The 17,412-nt window shown below is 40.5% G+C and overlaps 1 protein-coding gene across 5 annotated transcripts in view; it reads right to left on the bottom strand.

Annotated features, from left to right (window-relative positions):
- frmpd4 (FERM and PDZ domain containing 4) overlaps positions 1-16,920 on the bottom strand; it is a 34,633-nt gene extending 17,713 nt beyond the window's left edge. For 2 of the 5 annotated variants that reach the window (XM_039817862.1, XM_039817864.1), the window contains exons 1-2: positions 16,651-16,920; positions 2,866-2,982 (exon numbers count right to left, since the gene is read on the bottom strand). In XM_039817862.1, coding sequence (XP_039673796.1) covers positions 2,866-2,982; positions 16,651-16,694 — 161 coding nt within the window. In that variant the 5' untranslated portion in view covers positions 16,695-16,920. Of the gene's footprint in view, positions 1-2,420; positions 2,613-2,865; positions 2,983-11,809; positions 12,332-16,650 lie in introns of those variants that run through there. The other 3 variants (XM_039817863.1, XM_039817865.1, XM_039817866.1) reach the window with 2 other exon arrangements.
- Positions 16,921-17,412: the final 492 nt, after the last annotated feature.

Here is a 17,412-nt window from a genome sequence, read left to right as displayed (position 1 = left end):
AACCCACGTAGGCCTACCTGTTCTACAGGCAGAAACACGTAGAAACCATATCTCAGTCTGATCTGTCTGCGCTGTCCACTCTCGTCCACCCCGCTGTGCAAACACAGCTCTACTCTGCAAATAGCAACTTTACAAACGAGCTAAAATGAAAGATGTCAGTTTGTAGTCTAACTGTTTGTCTTAATTTGCAACCAATCTTGAACTTTGGAGAAACTATTGTAAACGTAGCTGATTTCTAAACGAGCCATCCTCTCGCTGGAGCGGTAAACCTATGGATGTAGGCTATTTTAAGAACAAAACAAATACACGTGGCTACTTAATATGCACGTGAATGACGCGTTCTTCATTGTTGACGATGTTGCCAGTTGTATTATTTAGCAACAGAATCGTCTTATTTCAAATTAGGCATACAGGACTAATCTGATATCATTTTCTAGTTAAGTAGCCTATCTAGTTATCATTAGGCTATGGATTTTCCATGTTTTTAGGGGTTTGCTTACTAATGTAAAAAATATAGCATTAATTTAGTAAGAAAGTGAAAATATCAAGATGACAAGATGATGCGTATTAGGTATAATTTTATTTTCTTTATTTGAATGTAGTTGATGACCCCTGGTCTAGCTTTGCTGCTAATGGCACAACATCCAGTGGCAGTGGCTAGCTTTTTTCCTGCTTTTTTGTCCTTTTCCAATCACACCTATGATATTTCTTTCAGGGCCAGTAAAAATGTAGAAGGGGCCAGCAAAACTCTGATCTACTGGCCCTAGGGGCCAGTGGGGATTTTTTTTTATGTTGAGCCCTGCGACCACTCCGACGATAGTGGTGAACTCGGTGAACAGGGTAGTGGTGAAGATAACGTCATACACCCGTGTTGCAAGAAATGTTTCTGTACATTGATGTCAGCTCTAAACATATGCTGTTTGTTCTTTGAACTTAAGAGAATTGTGTCTGAAAAGTCCCTGAATATGCTTTATGCTTTACTATAAGAAAGCCACAATAAAAGTTCTAACCGCTTGCTTTTAAAAAAACAACTTTTACTTTTACTTTTGATACTTAAGTACATTAAATATCAGAAAATTACTTTTGATACTTAAGTACAGTATATATCAGATACTTTAAGACTTTTACTTAAGTAATATTCTAAAAGGTAACTTTCACTTCTACCGAAGTCTTTTTCTAGTACGATACTTGCACTTTTACTCAAGTATTGCTTTCTAGTACTTTATACAACACTGATGAAATCCAAGGACTATTTTTATTCTTGCTTTCTTAAAGCATATTTTGGACGAACTGGAGTAAGCTCATTACCAAAAGCAATATCCTGTTACTCTTGTTCTGAAAGGCCGCTTTGACATGGCTCACAACTTGTTGGTTCTGTTATATTTGTCCTGCCTGGAACACCATCTTTTTAATTAAGCAATCTCAGCCAGATTTTATTAGCATATAATTTTGCTGTGTCATTCCTCCTTTTAGGGGACTGGCTGCTGTGAATTTTCTAAAAATCCCAAATGGAAATTTGGGATGTTTAGATGGGTTTAATGATGGGCTTAATGAAGTCAATTTAAGTACTGATGGAACTACTGTTCATTTTACTTTGACAGCTTTGTGTACTGTGAAAATAAATCGCCATCCTGCCATCTCATGATCAGTCTTTACAAAGAAGAAGTGTCTTTATCTACTCTGTTGAACAATCCTCCAGACTAAAGTCACTATGTTAACTCCCATGTGTTTCAGTGTAAATATGAAATAGCAACTGCTTTATTCATGTGGTCTCCTGTCACGCAGATTAGACATGTGTTCCACTGAGATATACAACAATTTAGTATCAGCCCCCTGGAGACAAACTCAGATGACCACGGACAGCCACAGAAACAGACATTTGATTATTCATGAGTCTTCCTTAAATTTAGAAAGATAAAGCTGGAGCCAAAACAGCCTCCATGATCTGCCTCATCCAGACACACTCTCTGCATCCAGCACTGTCCCTGCTTCTTGCTCCTTATATAACTCCTCTGACATCACACTTCTCGTGCTATAACCCATGTGTGACAAGTGCTCACCTCCTATTCAGTTTATCATGCAAATACACCGGTGTTTTCACATTAGATAGATGCATCTAGGAATCAAAATAAGCTACTGTTCATGTTGTTGCATTATAATAAATGTAAAAAGGAGAAGAAGTGACAATCTTGTGAACAAATGAAAGGAGCAAACATTGCAGACAGTCAGAATCTAGTATGCACAGGGGTTCATAAATGCAGCATTTATTTTTAGATCTAGTATGAATGCATATTACACATCTCGGGAAAAATAGGAAAGGAAAGCACAGCCAAATCAACAGAACAAGCAAAACACTAACTTGTTACATTAGAACATGTGCACACAAACATATAAAGATCCAGTGCTGAGTTTCTTTTTACCTGCCAGTACAGATATCCAAAAGTGCCAATTATGAAGGATCAATCACGCTGATGACACAACAACCCAGCATCCTCTAGGGAACATGCAGACTCTCAGATCAAAACAAATCCCTGCACAGGTGATTTTTTTTTTCCTCAGTGGCAGCGTACACACACTGAAAAGACCTCTTCTGAATTTGGGAGACTGCATGTGGAGTGTTGTGGGTGTGTGTGTGAGTGAGAGAGAGAGAGAGAGAGAGAGAGAGAGAGAAGAGAGAGAGAGAGAGTAGGCAGTGGCAGAGTGTGCGCAGCAGTGGAGGGAACAGAGAATCAGTATTCTGAACGCACAGATGGAGACAGTGTGGAGGCAGTGACGTGGCCGGAATAATCACAGGTTGGCAAAGCGTCTGAAACATCTGGGACAGAGAGAGCTCCCACTCTGTTTCTTTAAACACAGGGCACTTACTTGATGTAGCAGTCACGCCCCTCTCTATTGCTGCCCATGTCCCATCCATTGGGGGGTCCCTGTGAAGCACTCCAGGTCCCTGAAGGGGGCGGCCGGCCTAATGATTTGGTCCTGTGGCTGCAGAGGAAGAAAAGGATGAGAAATTAAGCATAGATCATAGATCATAATGTGCTGTTTCATTACAGCCTACTTGCATAACACCTGTAATATCAAGCTCAGAGGTTATATGCTAAATCAGTTAATCTAACTAATTTCAAAATAATAGTTTTCATAGAGATATTTAAATCATAATGAGTCGTGGCTTGATATGAAGCAATTCAACCCAAGTTATAAGAGAATTGATTCAAGCGTGATAAACAATGTTTCATAGCCACAGTTCACTCAGTGAATACAAATCAAATTAATTACGTAAGCTAGTCACACAGGCGGAGTTGTCATGCCTCACTCTTGTGCTTTGAGAGGCATGAAATTGGTTTTATTTCTAGATGTCAGCACAGTCTTTATAAAAAAAGCCCAGAGGATTTTTTTTTTTTTTTTATAAAAGTGGTTATTTGATTTGCTCAATGCCAAGACAATTAGATACATTTTATCAGAGAATAGAATCAGCTATAACCATCATTCGCAAAACAATTAATTGCAGTCTATTGTATGAAAGACCACGCCTATCAAAACCGAGATTAAATACGATTTTTCTGATTCTACCAACAAAACACACTGCTTTGAAGTATTTTCCCTGTGCTACAAGTTGGCAGAGTGAAGGTATTCAGAAGAACTGTAATAGGTTAAAATGTTTTAATGGGTCTTTTTGTCTGCAACCCCCCTCCTTGTCTTCCCTTTATCTCCGTCTTTGTGTCTGCACACTGGTGATGCTATGAAAGCAGTGGCAGTAAGTTATGTCACTTCAAAGGCTTGTCTGCCGTGTAACAGGGCTCTTCGCATTCATTATTCAAAGCTCCTCTTTCTTTCCCTCTAAAATGTTTTCCCAGTTACTGTACCGATGATAATAAATTATGTGCAGGGTGCTGGGCTCTGCATGGGAGTGTGCGTTAGTTAGGGTGTGCCCATGAACACAACTGTCTGTATGGGCACACATGTCCATTGCATGAGGTATGAATAAAATATTCCCAACTCATCAACACAATGTATAAGCTGAGAGAAAGGTTACAAAATGTTCTGAAGCCATTCAGTGCAAGAGTTAGTCACAACATAATGTCACCTACGATGAAGTGTATTCTAGTGTCACTTCAACTGCTATTGAATGCATTTATCATAACCAATTCATAAAAGAACATGTACTGTAGCTGAAAATTGTGTTTTTCTTTTGAGCACTACATATGAACTTGGGCTCTAAACACAGGAAGATATCTTTCTTTCTTTCCCAATACACTAGTGTGTTTGGGGGGTTTTAGTGCTTCCACATGGATATGGATTTATTTGATCTACAGTACATTAGCTGAGAGAAGGCCTCCATGGTGTTTATTTAGAAAACTTTTCCTGCAGCTCAAATGATGTGTGTGGACACAACTGCATACTGTCTGACACTTGGAGCCGTATTCACCTCATTGATGAATCCAACTTGTAGCCTCCATTTCAGTCTCTGGGATAAAGCTAAAGCTGTTTGATGTTGCAGATTTATCCATTTTAGTCAACAGATGTAATATATAAAAGGTCAAAGTGTTGTAGCATTATGAATCTTATTCTATAATGAAAGTATTTCTGCAGGATTACACCTGTGGCAATGACATTTCGCCAAAGGTCTACAATATAATGAAGCATGTTGTACTTACAGTTTCAGACGCTGTGCCTTGAGAATATGTTTCTAAGCTGAAAATTTCCACAAAATCCACTTTTTTCTGTCCCTCAGCCACAATGTGTCTGTATTAATGGCAGAGTCATGGATACAGTGATCTTTGATTTCTTTTGTCTGCAGGCGGAAGGTGCATTATGCCGTTGAGTCGCAGCACTCCAGCTTACAGAGAGGCTGAAAAGGTTCACCCTCTGGTGGACAGTGAAACTGATCTTCCTCAGCTAGCATCAATAAATGATGCCTGCATAGTCACATCGGACTAAGTAATCGAGCGCCAAGTGGGCAAGCCATGCTGCACAATTCATGATCAGTTACCCAAGAGTCAGAGGGAGGACAGTTAGAAGAAGAAGTTGGAAGCAAATGTACTTTCTCTCAGGACAAATTGCACTAAAATAGCAAAATGCACTGCGACTTTTTTATGTTTGAATTTGGCTTACTTTACTATTAAGTAGCAGTCGAAACATTATCTTTAACAGTCATTAACAACAAAAGGAAAAGGAAAAAGGACTGAAAGTACATTGCAACTACTTGAAAGTCTAAGCCTCTGTTACCACAGCAACTAACATCAAGGTTGCATGATCTAAATTGGAAGAATACAACACAGTAGTATTCAAAGAATTCATTGTGTGCATCTCTAGAAGAGTCTGTCATCCAACTTTATCAGTTACTTTATCAGTAACTATCATTTGGAAGATATGAATTTAATTGTACTGTCTGCGAGATGGGGAAAAGATCACTTTTCAGTCCTTCATAAAAATTGCATGAACAATGTGATCCTTGCTTTATGACAGTAGTTCACTTTCGCTTTCATATCTCTGAATAAAAGTTAGTTGCGAAGAAGTATTCTGCTGTGTTATGAAGGCTGAAATCCTGTTAATGTAGGGAGTAACTATGCATTATAGACAAGCCACAGCTAAGAAGAGCACATTCCAACACAGACACTCAAGTTAGTTTGAATAATTTACATCAACAATCTCCATGAGGGTTAGCTATATGAAACCACCCTCTGGTGCCACAGGCCTGCGATTACGCATATTGAAAATTAAACAAGTGTAATTTTTCATGAGCTGTTCAGGAAGTTATTTCCTCTGAGAAGAGTTTGCGTCAATGACTCCTATTTGCACGTGGTAACATTTTTACTGACATTTACATGCTCATTGCCAGAGGACCAAACTCAGCACTCTTATTGGTTCTTAAGGGCTTTCCATGCGCTGGGCGAGAGACAGGGAAATATCCTGGACATGTTCAGAGAGCCATATTACTTTTAATTTTCCTTTACATATGCCATCATCACTCAAACATCACATTATTCTCTTCCAGTGCAGCCAGTTTGGTGTGCGTGATTGATTATAGGGATCCAGTCTCATAGGAGCTAATGTATTAACAAGCTATTTACTTTTGTTTGAGCAACATTCAGCACAGCTTCTGCTGCATAAATACGCACACACACACACACACACATACACACACACACCCACACATACATGCCTGTGCCTGTTTACGTTATGACCAACAAGTCCTCCAACACACCACACGACAAATAAGTTATTTATTCCTTACCTAATATAACCCACAGGAGTGTTTCATAAATAAGCAACCCTAGTGGTGGCAGGAAATTTGTATGAGTCACAGGAGTGTTTTCCATCCTCATATCTGAACCATAGAACATAACGGTCGCGGTTTTAAACAACTCGTAAACGTGAAACGGTCATGCTTATGTTTAAGCACCAAAACTACTTGGTTAAGTTTAGAAAAGAAATTGTGGTTGGGCTTAAAGGGATATTTCACCATTGGAAAGATGAATATATCTTTAAATTGGGTCACTTATGTAGTAGACATGTGAATTCTTTTTAGAAATTGGTGGCTTCTAGGCCGAGCAAAGCCAGAAAATGTGTTTTTGGCTCATGTGGATGAAAGACCAAATCCCAGAATGCACTTGCTTCGCTGCTTTAGCGTCTACTCCCACGCCACGCCTACCAATTACAGACAGTTAGACAGTCAACTCAACTCAAGTGTGTTTTATTGTTATTTCAACCATATACACGAAAAAACGTTTCACTGTGGCTTTAGTGGTGTTAAACATTTAAAATATATAAAAACGACATTATAAAAAAACGACATACGAAACAGGCTACATTTAGTGCACACACATTATATGCTCCGTTAAGTTAAGCTAACACATACTAGCATTAGCGCTTGGTGGGCTGTAAACAAAGAGTATAAACACAGCCGTGAATTAGCGTGGAATGTAGAATGGTCGGCATGTGTGTGTGTATTTCAGGCCTGCGTGTGTAGTGATTTCTAACAAACAGAGTGTAAATTGTAATTTCCCCACTGCGGATCAATAAACAGTATAAATAAATTAAAATTTAATTTAATAGTCACAAACTCCACCAGCAGTTAGCAGTTAGTTGGATATGAGCACCCCATTTTTGCACCAGGCAGTCCGTGTTAACACAGCCCACCTCCACTAGCTAGTCTTACCCGGCAACAGAGCAGCAGGCCTGGTAGCTGGATAGTCTGGTATACTGTTGTTCAGCCATGTTTCCACAACAACAAAAACACAGCAGTCTCTGAACTCGCGTTGGGAGTTTCGTTGAAGTTAGATGTAGTCCAGTTTGTTGTCTAATGAGCGGACACTTGCAAGCAGGATTGATGGAACAGGTGGCCGGCTAGCATTAGCTTTCCACCAGCACTCGTTACGCATTCCCTGAATGCACATAATTGTTGTGAAAGTTTTCTGCTGAAAAGACCATGGATGTATTAAGAGAACAAAAAGAAAAGAAAAAACGGAGCTCCCTGTTAGCAAAGATTCAAGATGGCTGACGCTCATTTTGCTTCAGCAATACTCGGAGAAAGACGGCAGTCCAACCCCCTATGGGCCGGTTGAAAACATTCAGAAGTAACTCCTACTACTGGCTGTAGTCCATTGCCTCTGGGCAAAAATGCCTCCAATGACGGAAAATTACGATTTTTGCGTCATCAGAGGCTTTTATCCAGACCCACAATACAGAGATCTCTCGTCTCAGGGGGACATGAGGGAGGGAAGCACGGTCATTCGAAAATACTACCGTGTTTCTACTGATACAAAGCTTAATGCTAAATCTGTGAAGTATCCCTTTAAATCATCTGTTCTGTTACTTAACTTCCGGTTACGCACGTGACGCAGAATGTCGCGTAGTTATGTTTGTTCAGTAATGTAAAAAAAAACATGTTTTACACAGACTGTATATCAGTCAATGGTTATATATTGTCACCTTATTTGCTACATTGCTACCGTAACAATTACAGGAGGCACTAGAGGGAGCAGCCACTATAAATGTAAAGATGAGTCGTAATTGCTGCTTAAACAAACAACTTATGGGAGCGTTTTTTTTCGGGGGGGGGGGACAATCTCGTTATTACCAATCACTGAAGACACACCAAACTCTTCACAAAGCAGGCTACAATAAAAACTATTTTTCAGTCTCCTTGGGTAACAGGGAGTGTGATGCAAGTATGACTTCAGATACACAGGCTAGGAGGCTATGACGCTGCTCTCTCTCTGCTCTTGCGCTAAACAGAGACATTTATGCAGAGATAGACCACTAATGTGATTCTGTTTGGATATAAAATCTGTGAAGAGACAGCAGATGAGATGACTATCTCCTGGGAGGAGGCTGGGCAGCGGAGCAGAGCAGAGAAGTGGCTCAGACAGTGAAGAACCTCTCTGATTAAAGGCCTTGTTCTTCTACTCCTTTTTAGACTGCCGCCATCCTGTTGAGAGCACGTACGCACTGGCTTTTGTTTCAGAAATCATCTGCCCTCTGCTTGACTTCTCCAGCCACCACCTTGGCTCTAATCCTTTGATCAATATGGCAGAACAATCAAACATGGTCTAATCTGCTATTTATATTGTGCACTGCTAATACATGCTTAGCTGTTATGAAATTCAAAAAGTTGTTATACAAAATTGTTGAATTTCATTCTACTTTTCTCACCCATTCTGTGACTTACACATCACTGTTGTTTGTCCACTTTACATTGTGTTTATTTGACATGAGAGAAGGAAATGCATTGTTTTCCTTATATGCAAGAATCCACTTTCACAACCAAATCAGAGCCTGGGCAACTAGAATTAGTATTAACACTCACTTGAGAATTTTAGAGTCTATGTTCCCCATTATTCCAACTGAATATGTGTTTGTCTTTGGAAGCACCGATATTGTTGCCATGGGCAACTGCACTATCCTCAGCAGCTCTCTGGTGCCTCTATATAGAAAGGTTTCTGGTTAGTTAATCTCTTCTGGGTGGGAATAAAACAGCAACTGGGAAACAGGCCACCCACGATTATACTCTTGCTATTTTACAGCGAGTAACCTCACAGTCCCCCTGAACCTAGCTAACCTGTTAGACAGCAAAAAAAAAATAGTATATATAATCACACAAAATATCTATTTTCATTATTACTCTGCATTTTCCCCAGGGCTCCACAGTGCTCTATGTAAAACATCAACCAAATATAGTTATGAACGTAACCTGTAGGCACTGAACTCGATTTGTATACTCATCACCTCATTGTGTTACTTGCTGCTTTTATGCTAAAAGCTCTAAAGGACAGAACTAAATAAATGGTTGCCTGAGACCTCGTCCACCAGCCAGCTGGCTCCCATTTCTGACCGTGCACCATTTCTGATCTACTTTTCCCTGAGAGCTTCTGATGTGAACAGCTAAGAATGACAGATCTTTTGGTCTTTGTGTACTCTGATGAACATTTAGGCTAATCAATTTATGTCCAGACCAGTGATTTCCTGTGCAAAAGGTTTGCAGTCAAAACATGTCAAACAATGGAGGGCATAATAGATTTTTTTTTTTATAGGAAAACACAGCCAGGAATGAAGTCATGCAGTCCAACTAAATAAGCTGTAAATGTTCTTCCATATTATTCACGTTAGGCAAAATCTTGCCAACGCCATGCAGTAGTTGCAGTTGGAGTACAGAAAGAGTAGCTTAGTTTCATCTAAAATATTTTTTAATTGTGCCAACAAAATTCCGTGCAACACTTTGCACAGCTGTCATAGACTAACCTTGCCTTTGTTGGATACAGACAGGCTGAAGTTGTGGCTAGTAGTACAAATGGATCCTAAAACTATGGTCCATTGGGTTTGCAGTGACCATTTTGACCGGGATGACTAGCCTAATGCCAGCCAAAGAGGAGAAAAAACCATATACCAAAGCAGATTACCTTAAAGAAAATTGCTGTTCAACAGACACTTATAATAACAATCTGAGCCTGCCAGTGGCAAAAACAGCACTTGCAGTGTGACGTACATCAACGGTAGTCACTCAGACACAAAAAACATTGAAGAATTGGGTCTAGGTTGAAAAATACTTAAATTCCCCTTTAAGCCAAAGTTCTGCACGGACAGATCAAAATAGAGCAGCTTTAACAACTTTGGGTCAAATGGCTCAAACTTGCTTTTTTGAGATACAATACAGAGGGTGAGAGTTAGTCATCTTTCAACAAAGGAACATCAAACGTGAAAATGTTTGCTAGATTTAAACACAACAAAGAACGAAGAAAATGAAAGCAAGAGCACACTTTTGTTTCTGACAGCAGACACGTCTGGAGGCGTTGCGAGGCAGAAGGAAGAGACAATGAGAGAAAAAGTTCCCTTTCTTGTACATCTCTAAATACATACAGTGGGTTTCTCTGTAGCCTTAGCAAAACAGCATCCTGCTGACTTAAATTCTTGCTGGCAGCTAAGAGGGAGAAAACAAAACCAAAAAAACGCCAGTGTAGCAGTGGTAACTCATAATCAGGGATAGCATTGTGTGGCATTATTAACAGTGACAGGATGCAGTGACGTTGGTGGTCCACGGGGAGCCGCATCATAAATGCTGCCGTAGAGGGATACTAACTGGAAAACAACAGTCCTATCATCTGATGGAAAATCCCAGCTACTTGTCTACTTCCCTCCTTTCCTGCAGGAATGTTAAAAAAGGAAGATGTGATTTGCATAGAACAGAAAAGAACTAAATACTGAGGTTCAATATTATGCCTCAATGCTTCAGTAAATTGCTCTAATTTGTCTTTCAGTCTGTTCAAAAAAACTAATAAAAAGAATGTGGTCTGTTGATGACTCATAAGTGAAATGACATGCACTCAGTGTGCATTCTTGTGACACATACAGTATCTGATTTAACCATTCCCATTTATGATCTGCTGTTACCACCACCACTGGTCTGTAGTGTTTCTGATGGAGCCAAATCCCCAAGGAGGATTACTGTCCACTGGGGCAGATCAACTCAATCTAGCAGACCCATGGGTGCATAAGGTGAGGTGTCTGCCCTAGCAATGAATGAAGTACTCAAGACTGTTATGTGTACTTCACATACCACATACTTGCCATCACTTAATTTTTTTTTTTTTTTAAAACAGCCCTATTTTCAGTTCTTTCTTACACTAAAATGTGCCAAATAAAGAAAATAAGAATGTAAACTATAATGTGGTGGTTTTTTTTCTTCTATTTTATTGTTTTTATTATAAAACATCAAGCTTTCAACTTCTCTACATTATCTATAAAAGCTCATCCTCCTGTTCTGGCCATAGCAAACTTGACCAATCATATTAAATGACCGCAGATATTTAATGACCCTTATGACAGATTGCAAAGAAGATATATTTACATTATATCACCAAAATATGATGTTTGAAAATGACTGACAACTCTATACTGTGAATTGGCAATCATTACCCGTGGCCCTTTAACTGAAGTGATTTAAATCTGAAACAAATGCAGTTTATCGTCGTAGTGTTTCAGAACATATATGGTTTCATGACACCACAGAAAGCAACACACCATGACTACTGTCTGCAGTATGAGAAATGTATGAACTTAGATGCACGAACCGCATCAGCTTCTGCATCCTTCCCCACTCCCATCTACCTCACTTGCTCATTCATTTCACATCATACATGACTGCACAACTTGCTCTCTTGAGCAATCAATAACTCAGCATTTTTAATCAGCCCGCTCCCCATTCCTGTGTCACTCTCTGAATCGTGCCTGTATGAACATACAAAACACCACCCACTAGAGAACGAACAGCCACATACACAGACGGGCAAATACAAACAGCATCCATCGGACTCACCCTGACAGCTTTGGCATCTTCACAAAGCTGAACACATCCATGTGTGCTGCAGACTGCAGTCAAAGCTACAAATTTACCATCTACTTCACTCCGGCTCCATTTTCCCACACTTTCTTTGGCAGCGAGGAATAAATAATTCAGGAAAAAAAAAAGTGGAGCTTCCACAAGTCAGGTGGAGAGATTAGTCCTGTTGTCTGGGCTTCTGCATGGCTGAGTGATTGCTGTGTCCTCGCCTCAGCAGCGCAAATCCACAGCCCATGGAAAAGGATCTGGCAGAGCAGCTTCCCCCGGTTACATCCTTCAAAGCATGCCTCTGTTAGCTGCGTTAAGCCACCTTCATTTAATTTCCATCGCGGTGGAATGATGTGCGGGAGCCGCACAGTAAAAACAGCTTTGGAGAGAGCCAGAGAGAGCCAGAGAGAGCCAGAGCCAGGAGCGGTGAGAGGGAGGGAGGGACAGTGGTGGCGATGGTGGTGGGAGATAAGAGGGGAAGAGAGAGGAAAGAGGAATGTGAGAGGATGTTGAGTGTGTGTGTGTGTGTGTGTGTGTGTGTGTGTATGTGTGTGTGTGTGTGTGTGTGTGTGTGTATGGTTGCAAGGGCCACAAGAATTACTACTCAAGAATGCAGCCAGCTTCCAAGAATTCCCCAAAGGCTAGCCTCATCAATCCTCAACCATCCTCAACAATCCTCAACCATGTGGTGTGTTTCCAAAAAGCAGGAAAAGGATGAGAGCGATGACATGACAGAGACACACTACATGATGCGCTCATAATGTGAGTTCAAAAGCAACAGAGGAGCAGTGAGAGCAGCTGGAGAGACATGAGGACTTAATGTGTCCCCCTCCCCAGCTGAGGTCTCTGCCTCACAGCTGCACATTAGGATGCCCATACTGTACACTGCATTTGTTTTGACCCTTTCAAAATAGTTCAGCTTTCCACTCAATGAGGCCATTCACGAGAGGTCTCTAAACATTTTAGCCATCCTCCCAACACAAACAGAGCTGTTGACAAGGTGTCAAAAGAAGATCAGGATTGTTGGATCCCCATATGCAGAATGGAATACCATAGTAGATAATAAGATGTGTGTGATTAATCAATGTCCAAAGGGGAGAAGATGAGGGCTGTTGTAATTCACAGTTAGCATGTTAATAGATGCTACAAGCATCTCATTTCCTCCGTGATATTTTTTTTGGATCGAAAGACATACATTTTCATATATTTCTCCTTCTACTTCAAGATGTAGGACAATTTCAATGTGTTTGGGGCTTTCTATTTCATGTCAGGGTACTTTCAAAATGCTATTAAACTGATAAATGAGCAGGAGAGCCCTGGAAATTTAAAACTGCACATCATTCGGCAAAGGGTAACTCCCAATTTCAGCCCCATCACCAGATGAAGAATCACTATTATCCCAAAGAGGGGAGAATCACTCTTCATAACACATCAAACACCACAGATGAGGCACCTCTGTCGAAAAAACTACCAAGGGCCAATTAGCCTTGTCTCTGATTCAAGGAAGGTTTGATACGTCTTCATGTGGCTCAGGCAGGTTTGATACTGCTAATGTTTGATATTGTTACTTCTCACAGTAATACAGACAATTTACTTTATAATTTTACGTTATCCTGATCCTTGATGCGCCTACAGGAACCACACAGCTAGACAAAGCTGTTTGAATAAATTTACTGGCATCAATAAATATAGCTCAACAAGTCAATAAACTGAGGAAACAAACATTGTACTCTACTTGTTCATTTATATTACAGTATAGTGAAAATAATACAACTTAAAAAGAGTTTAAAAAGAGATATTCTACCTATCTATACTCAGTGTGAATCTCTGCTGGGGCCTTGGCAGAATAATAAACAGTCTAATCAATAGAAATGTCAGGTAGTAATGGATAAATAAATACAAATACTGGTTGAGGAATTTCTTGCTACGATTTGTTACTGCTTCCACAGCCGAGTAACAACCTTCCTATATTAAAATGCCACAACTTGTAAGGCTCTGCAGGGTGAGTCAATGTGCCTTTGCTTAGAGTGATACATGCAATAAAGAATGTTGTCACTTCCACTCAGGCTCAGATGTGTTTGCTGCCATATAAAAGAAGCAACTAGATAGGTAAAAAGGTGAAGCTCACGATTGTCTCTGACAGATTTTACTTAAACTCTTTGAACCTGTGAAGGGATTTTTGATCCAGTTGTTTAAAAAGAAAAAAGAAAAAGTGGAGTGAATTATTATGTTAATCACATTCTGAAACACAACAGTTTAGCTGATGACATATCTCTGGAAGGCTGACAGGCAGCCTTTTTTGTGGAGTACACACAAGACTTCAAGAATGCACTGATGAGCAAGGAGAACATGTCCAGCAATTTGCTTCAAACGCAACCGCAGTGTCCTGTGGTGGGAGGATTGAGAGACTCAGCGTATTTCTGGACAGTTATGTTTGTCCATTTGGTCTTGCGGCCCAGAGGCCAACATGAGTGGCAGAGGATATTAGGGTCAGACAGGAGCATGATCTAAGGAGACTATGGCTGAAGCTTTGACCAATAAAACCCAGCTTCCCTGCTGATCCCTAACTCTCCTCTCTCTCTCTGAGTCCCTTTTAAAACAGCTGATTTCAGTCATTCTAGCACACTTGGCCAGTTAAAACCCAGCAGTGCTCAAATTGTGCAAGTCCTGCCTTTGAATCACATTGCTTACCTTTAAAGGTTAAATTAGCAGAACATGACCACTTTGCATGAATTGCTAACCATGATGGATAGCAAGGGCATAAATGTACAATGCTGTAAATCATCACAACACTAGATTTTATCTGGGAATGTCCACAGAATGGGACTGTGAGATCATGTTTTCACGTTTAGTGTTATACTGCAGGCCAAGCAACATTATAGACTTCAGTGTGCAGTACAGTAAAGTGACTTTTTAGCTTTTACTGCCCTCTGATCCCAACTTAGCATTAATGGTCCTTGGACCTCATGTGTGTCAGCGGTCACAACAGCAAACTGCCCTCAGAAACCAAAGTTAACTGTGTCATCCCCTGTGTTTTGTCTGTTTGTGTGTTTGTCAACATGCATCTGCCTATGAGCCACCTCGTTACCCCAACTTTCCCGACCTGTTAGTGCGACACTAATTATGCCAGTGCCGCGGCTGATTTATTCACTGAATTAAACAGCCTTTAGCAGGGGAGTTTAAAGATCTGAACGCTGTTTTGCCTGAATATTCAGTGGTGTGACTAATTGGGATAAGAAGTGATTACCTTAAGTGTTACCTGGCTGAGTTACGCTATGCTTTAAAAAAGATTATGGATTTGGTTTGCCAGTTTCACTAAACCTGCTGATAAAGTTCAAAGTAACTCTGGGAAGCTGTAGCCTATTCTGTGTGGAGTGAATAAAACATAATGGGGATACTGCCAAGATGCTCGACACCTAGAGGTGCTATATGCCTGGTTAACATGCAGGTTATCAGAAATTTTCATGTGCGTCATTGGCAGGCCACGTTTGGTACATTCATCCATCCATTCATCTTCTACAACCAGCTTATCCTGTTCAGGGTCAATGTGGGCTCAAGCCTCTCCCAGCATGCACTGGGCAGGAAGCCGGGTACAAAATGGACATTAGCCAGTCTTTTTTGGCCTAGTCTCGCTTTGCGAGACCATCCACACGCTGCGGAGCGCATGAGAGTCTGGCTAGTCCAGAAAAACGTGCTCTGGTTTATTGGCATTTCTTTAAACCAATCACAATCGTCATGGGCAGCGCTAAGCTCTGCACGGAGCCGCTGTAAAATAGTTGCGCGAGAGAAAACTCAGATTGGACAGATAGACTAGTTAGCTGTCTCAATTTACCCTGCACAGACATGAGGCACTGTTAGCCATAGTCCTCATAAATCCACCAGAGTTTAAAATTCCAACACAAAGAAAGCGGAAGGAAACGGACATCGGTGAAAATACATGCATCCGGCGGAATTTCCTGTGGCCCCGGCGCAATCCCAGAAGTGGAACGTCAAGGATATCGACTAATTATAGCCTGACTACTAACTTGCCACATGTCTTACTAATATATATCTAACTAAATGCAAACTTGGCATTTGTTGCTATCAGAATACACCCACATAGGCCTTCTTAACAGCAGACAGTTTGACTTGTTATAGCAGAATAAGCACCTGTGTTACCAATACATTTATTGATTGCCCTGTTCCATTTAAGTAGGCCAAGCCAGTGTGTGAGCATGCACAATAACAGGATCATTGAACTGACACGTCTAAATGGAATGCAGTCATCAACAGTTATTAATTACAGCTGCGCTTTTCTTACCATGACATGTCAAAATGTGGCTGTGAAAAAGGCCTTAACCGTTTCAGCATGCTACTGTCACTCAGGTACAAAGATATAAAAGGAAGTGTTCTTGTGAAAGTTGTAAACACCAATTATTTTGAAAGGCTGTGAATCTCAAAGAAAAAGCTTGCCAATCCCCGTGAAACACACCCAATACATCATTACTGCGATGCAGTGGTAAAGAACAAGTTGGGTAACCCACGACCAGCAGTCAGCAATCTGCATCACAACGACAAACACAAAATCAATTCTCTATTTTCTAAAAGCATTAATTGAGTCATTCACACTCATTAATTCTCATTAAAATGACTGATGTTAGGCTGAGCAAAGATGAAAAGCTAAACTGTCTATGTTTCCTTCTAATACATATACAGTCTTAATAATCAAGACTTTTTGTGCGACAACTACCATCAGTGCTCTCATCATAGAGACATGACAGTTGTGAGTAATCAGCTCTGACTAAATTAGAAAGTAAGCACAAAACACCAATCCACAGCACACTACTCACTGAATGACAGTGAAGACGCCGAGTTCATTGTCCTCTGGGTCCATTGCTGATGACAGGTCTTTAATGCAGTACTTGTTTCTGTTTTTCCTGTCCAGGCCCTTCAAGCCTCTTTCACTAATGTGTGTTCCCAACCTTACTCCTGACTGTAAACTTTCTTCCTGCTGGATTTGGACTTTCCATAGGCAACTGAGCTTGTCTGACTAAGCCATTCAGTTACGATTACATACAGTGCCCCTGTCCAAGTGAGTGGCTGGTGCCCTGGGGGAGGAGACCGAGCTTGTCGCCTCTGCCTCAGTAATGAAATAACATCACATTCCGGGCCACTGCGTCAGAAAACACAGAGGGATCAATGCTGAACAGCTGGACTCCAATGGGTTGCTGTGCTGGTTAAGGCTGCCTCAATGAGGAAACATGTTCTGTTTTGGGTGAAATTCATATTTGGTGTTTTCCTATTTCATATTTCATGGTCATAGCAAGATAATTTAATTGTGTTTCCAACAGCTGAAACAAACTTCAGAGTTTTATCTCAATGGTATTATTTACAACATTTCAGCACACAATGAAATTGCAGTGTCTGAAATATGAATCTGATCCATGTACGATGCATTTGGAAATGCCATGTGTTTTATCATCCATGAGAGCTTAAAATTAAGCTTCAACCATAAGCCACACTCTATCACTATCTGCCTGCCAACTGTCATCCTTAACAGAGCCAAACCTAAATCCTATATAAACCACAGAATTAGACCTTAACCTAAATGT

Source organism: Perca fluviatilis, chromosome 12 (assembly GCF_010015445.1).
Source record: "Perca fluviatilis chromosome 12, GENO_Pfluv_1.0, whole genome shotgun sequence".
NCBI classification, from domain to species: Eukaryota; Metazoa; Chordata; class Actinopteri; order Perciformes; family Percidae; genus Perca; species Perca fluviatilis.
The sequence above is the reverse complement of the archived record's forward strand: the minus strand, read 5'-3'. Positions and strand labels throughout refer to the sequence as shown.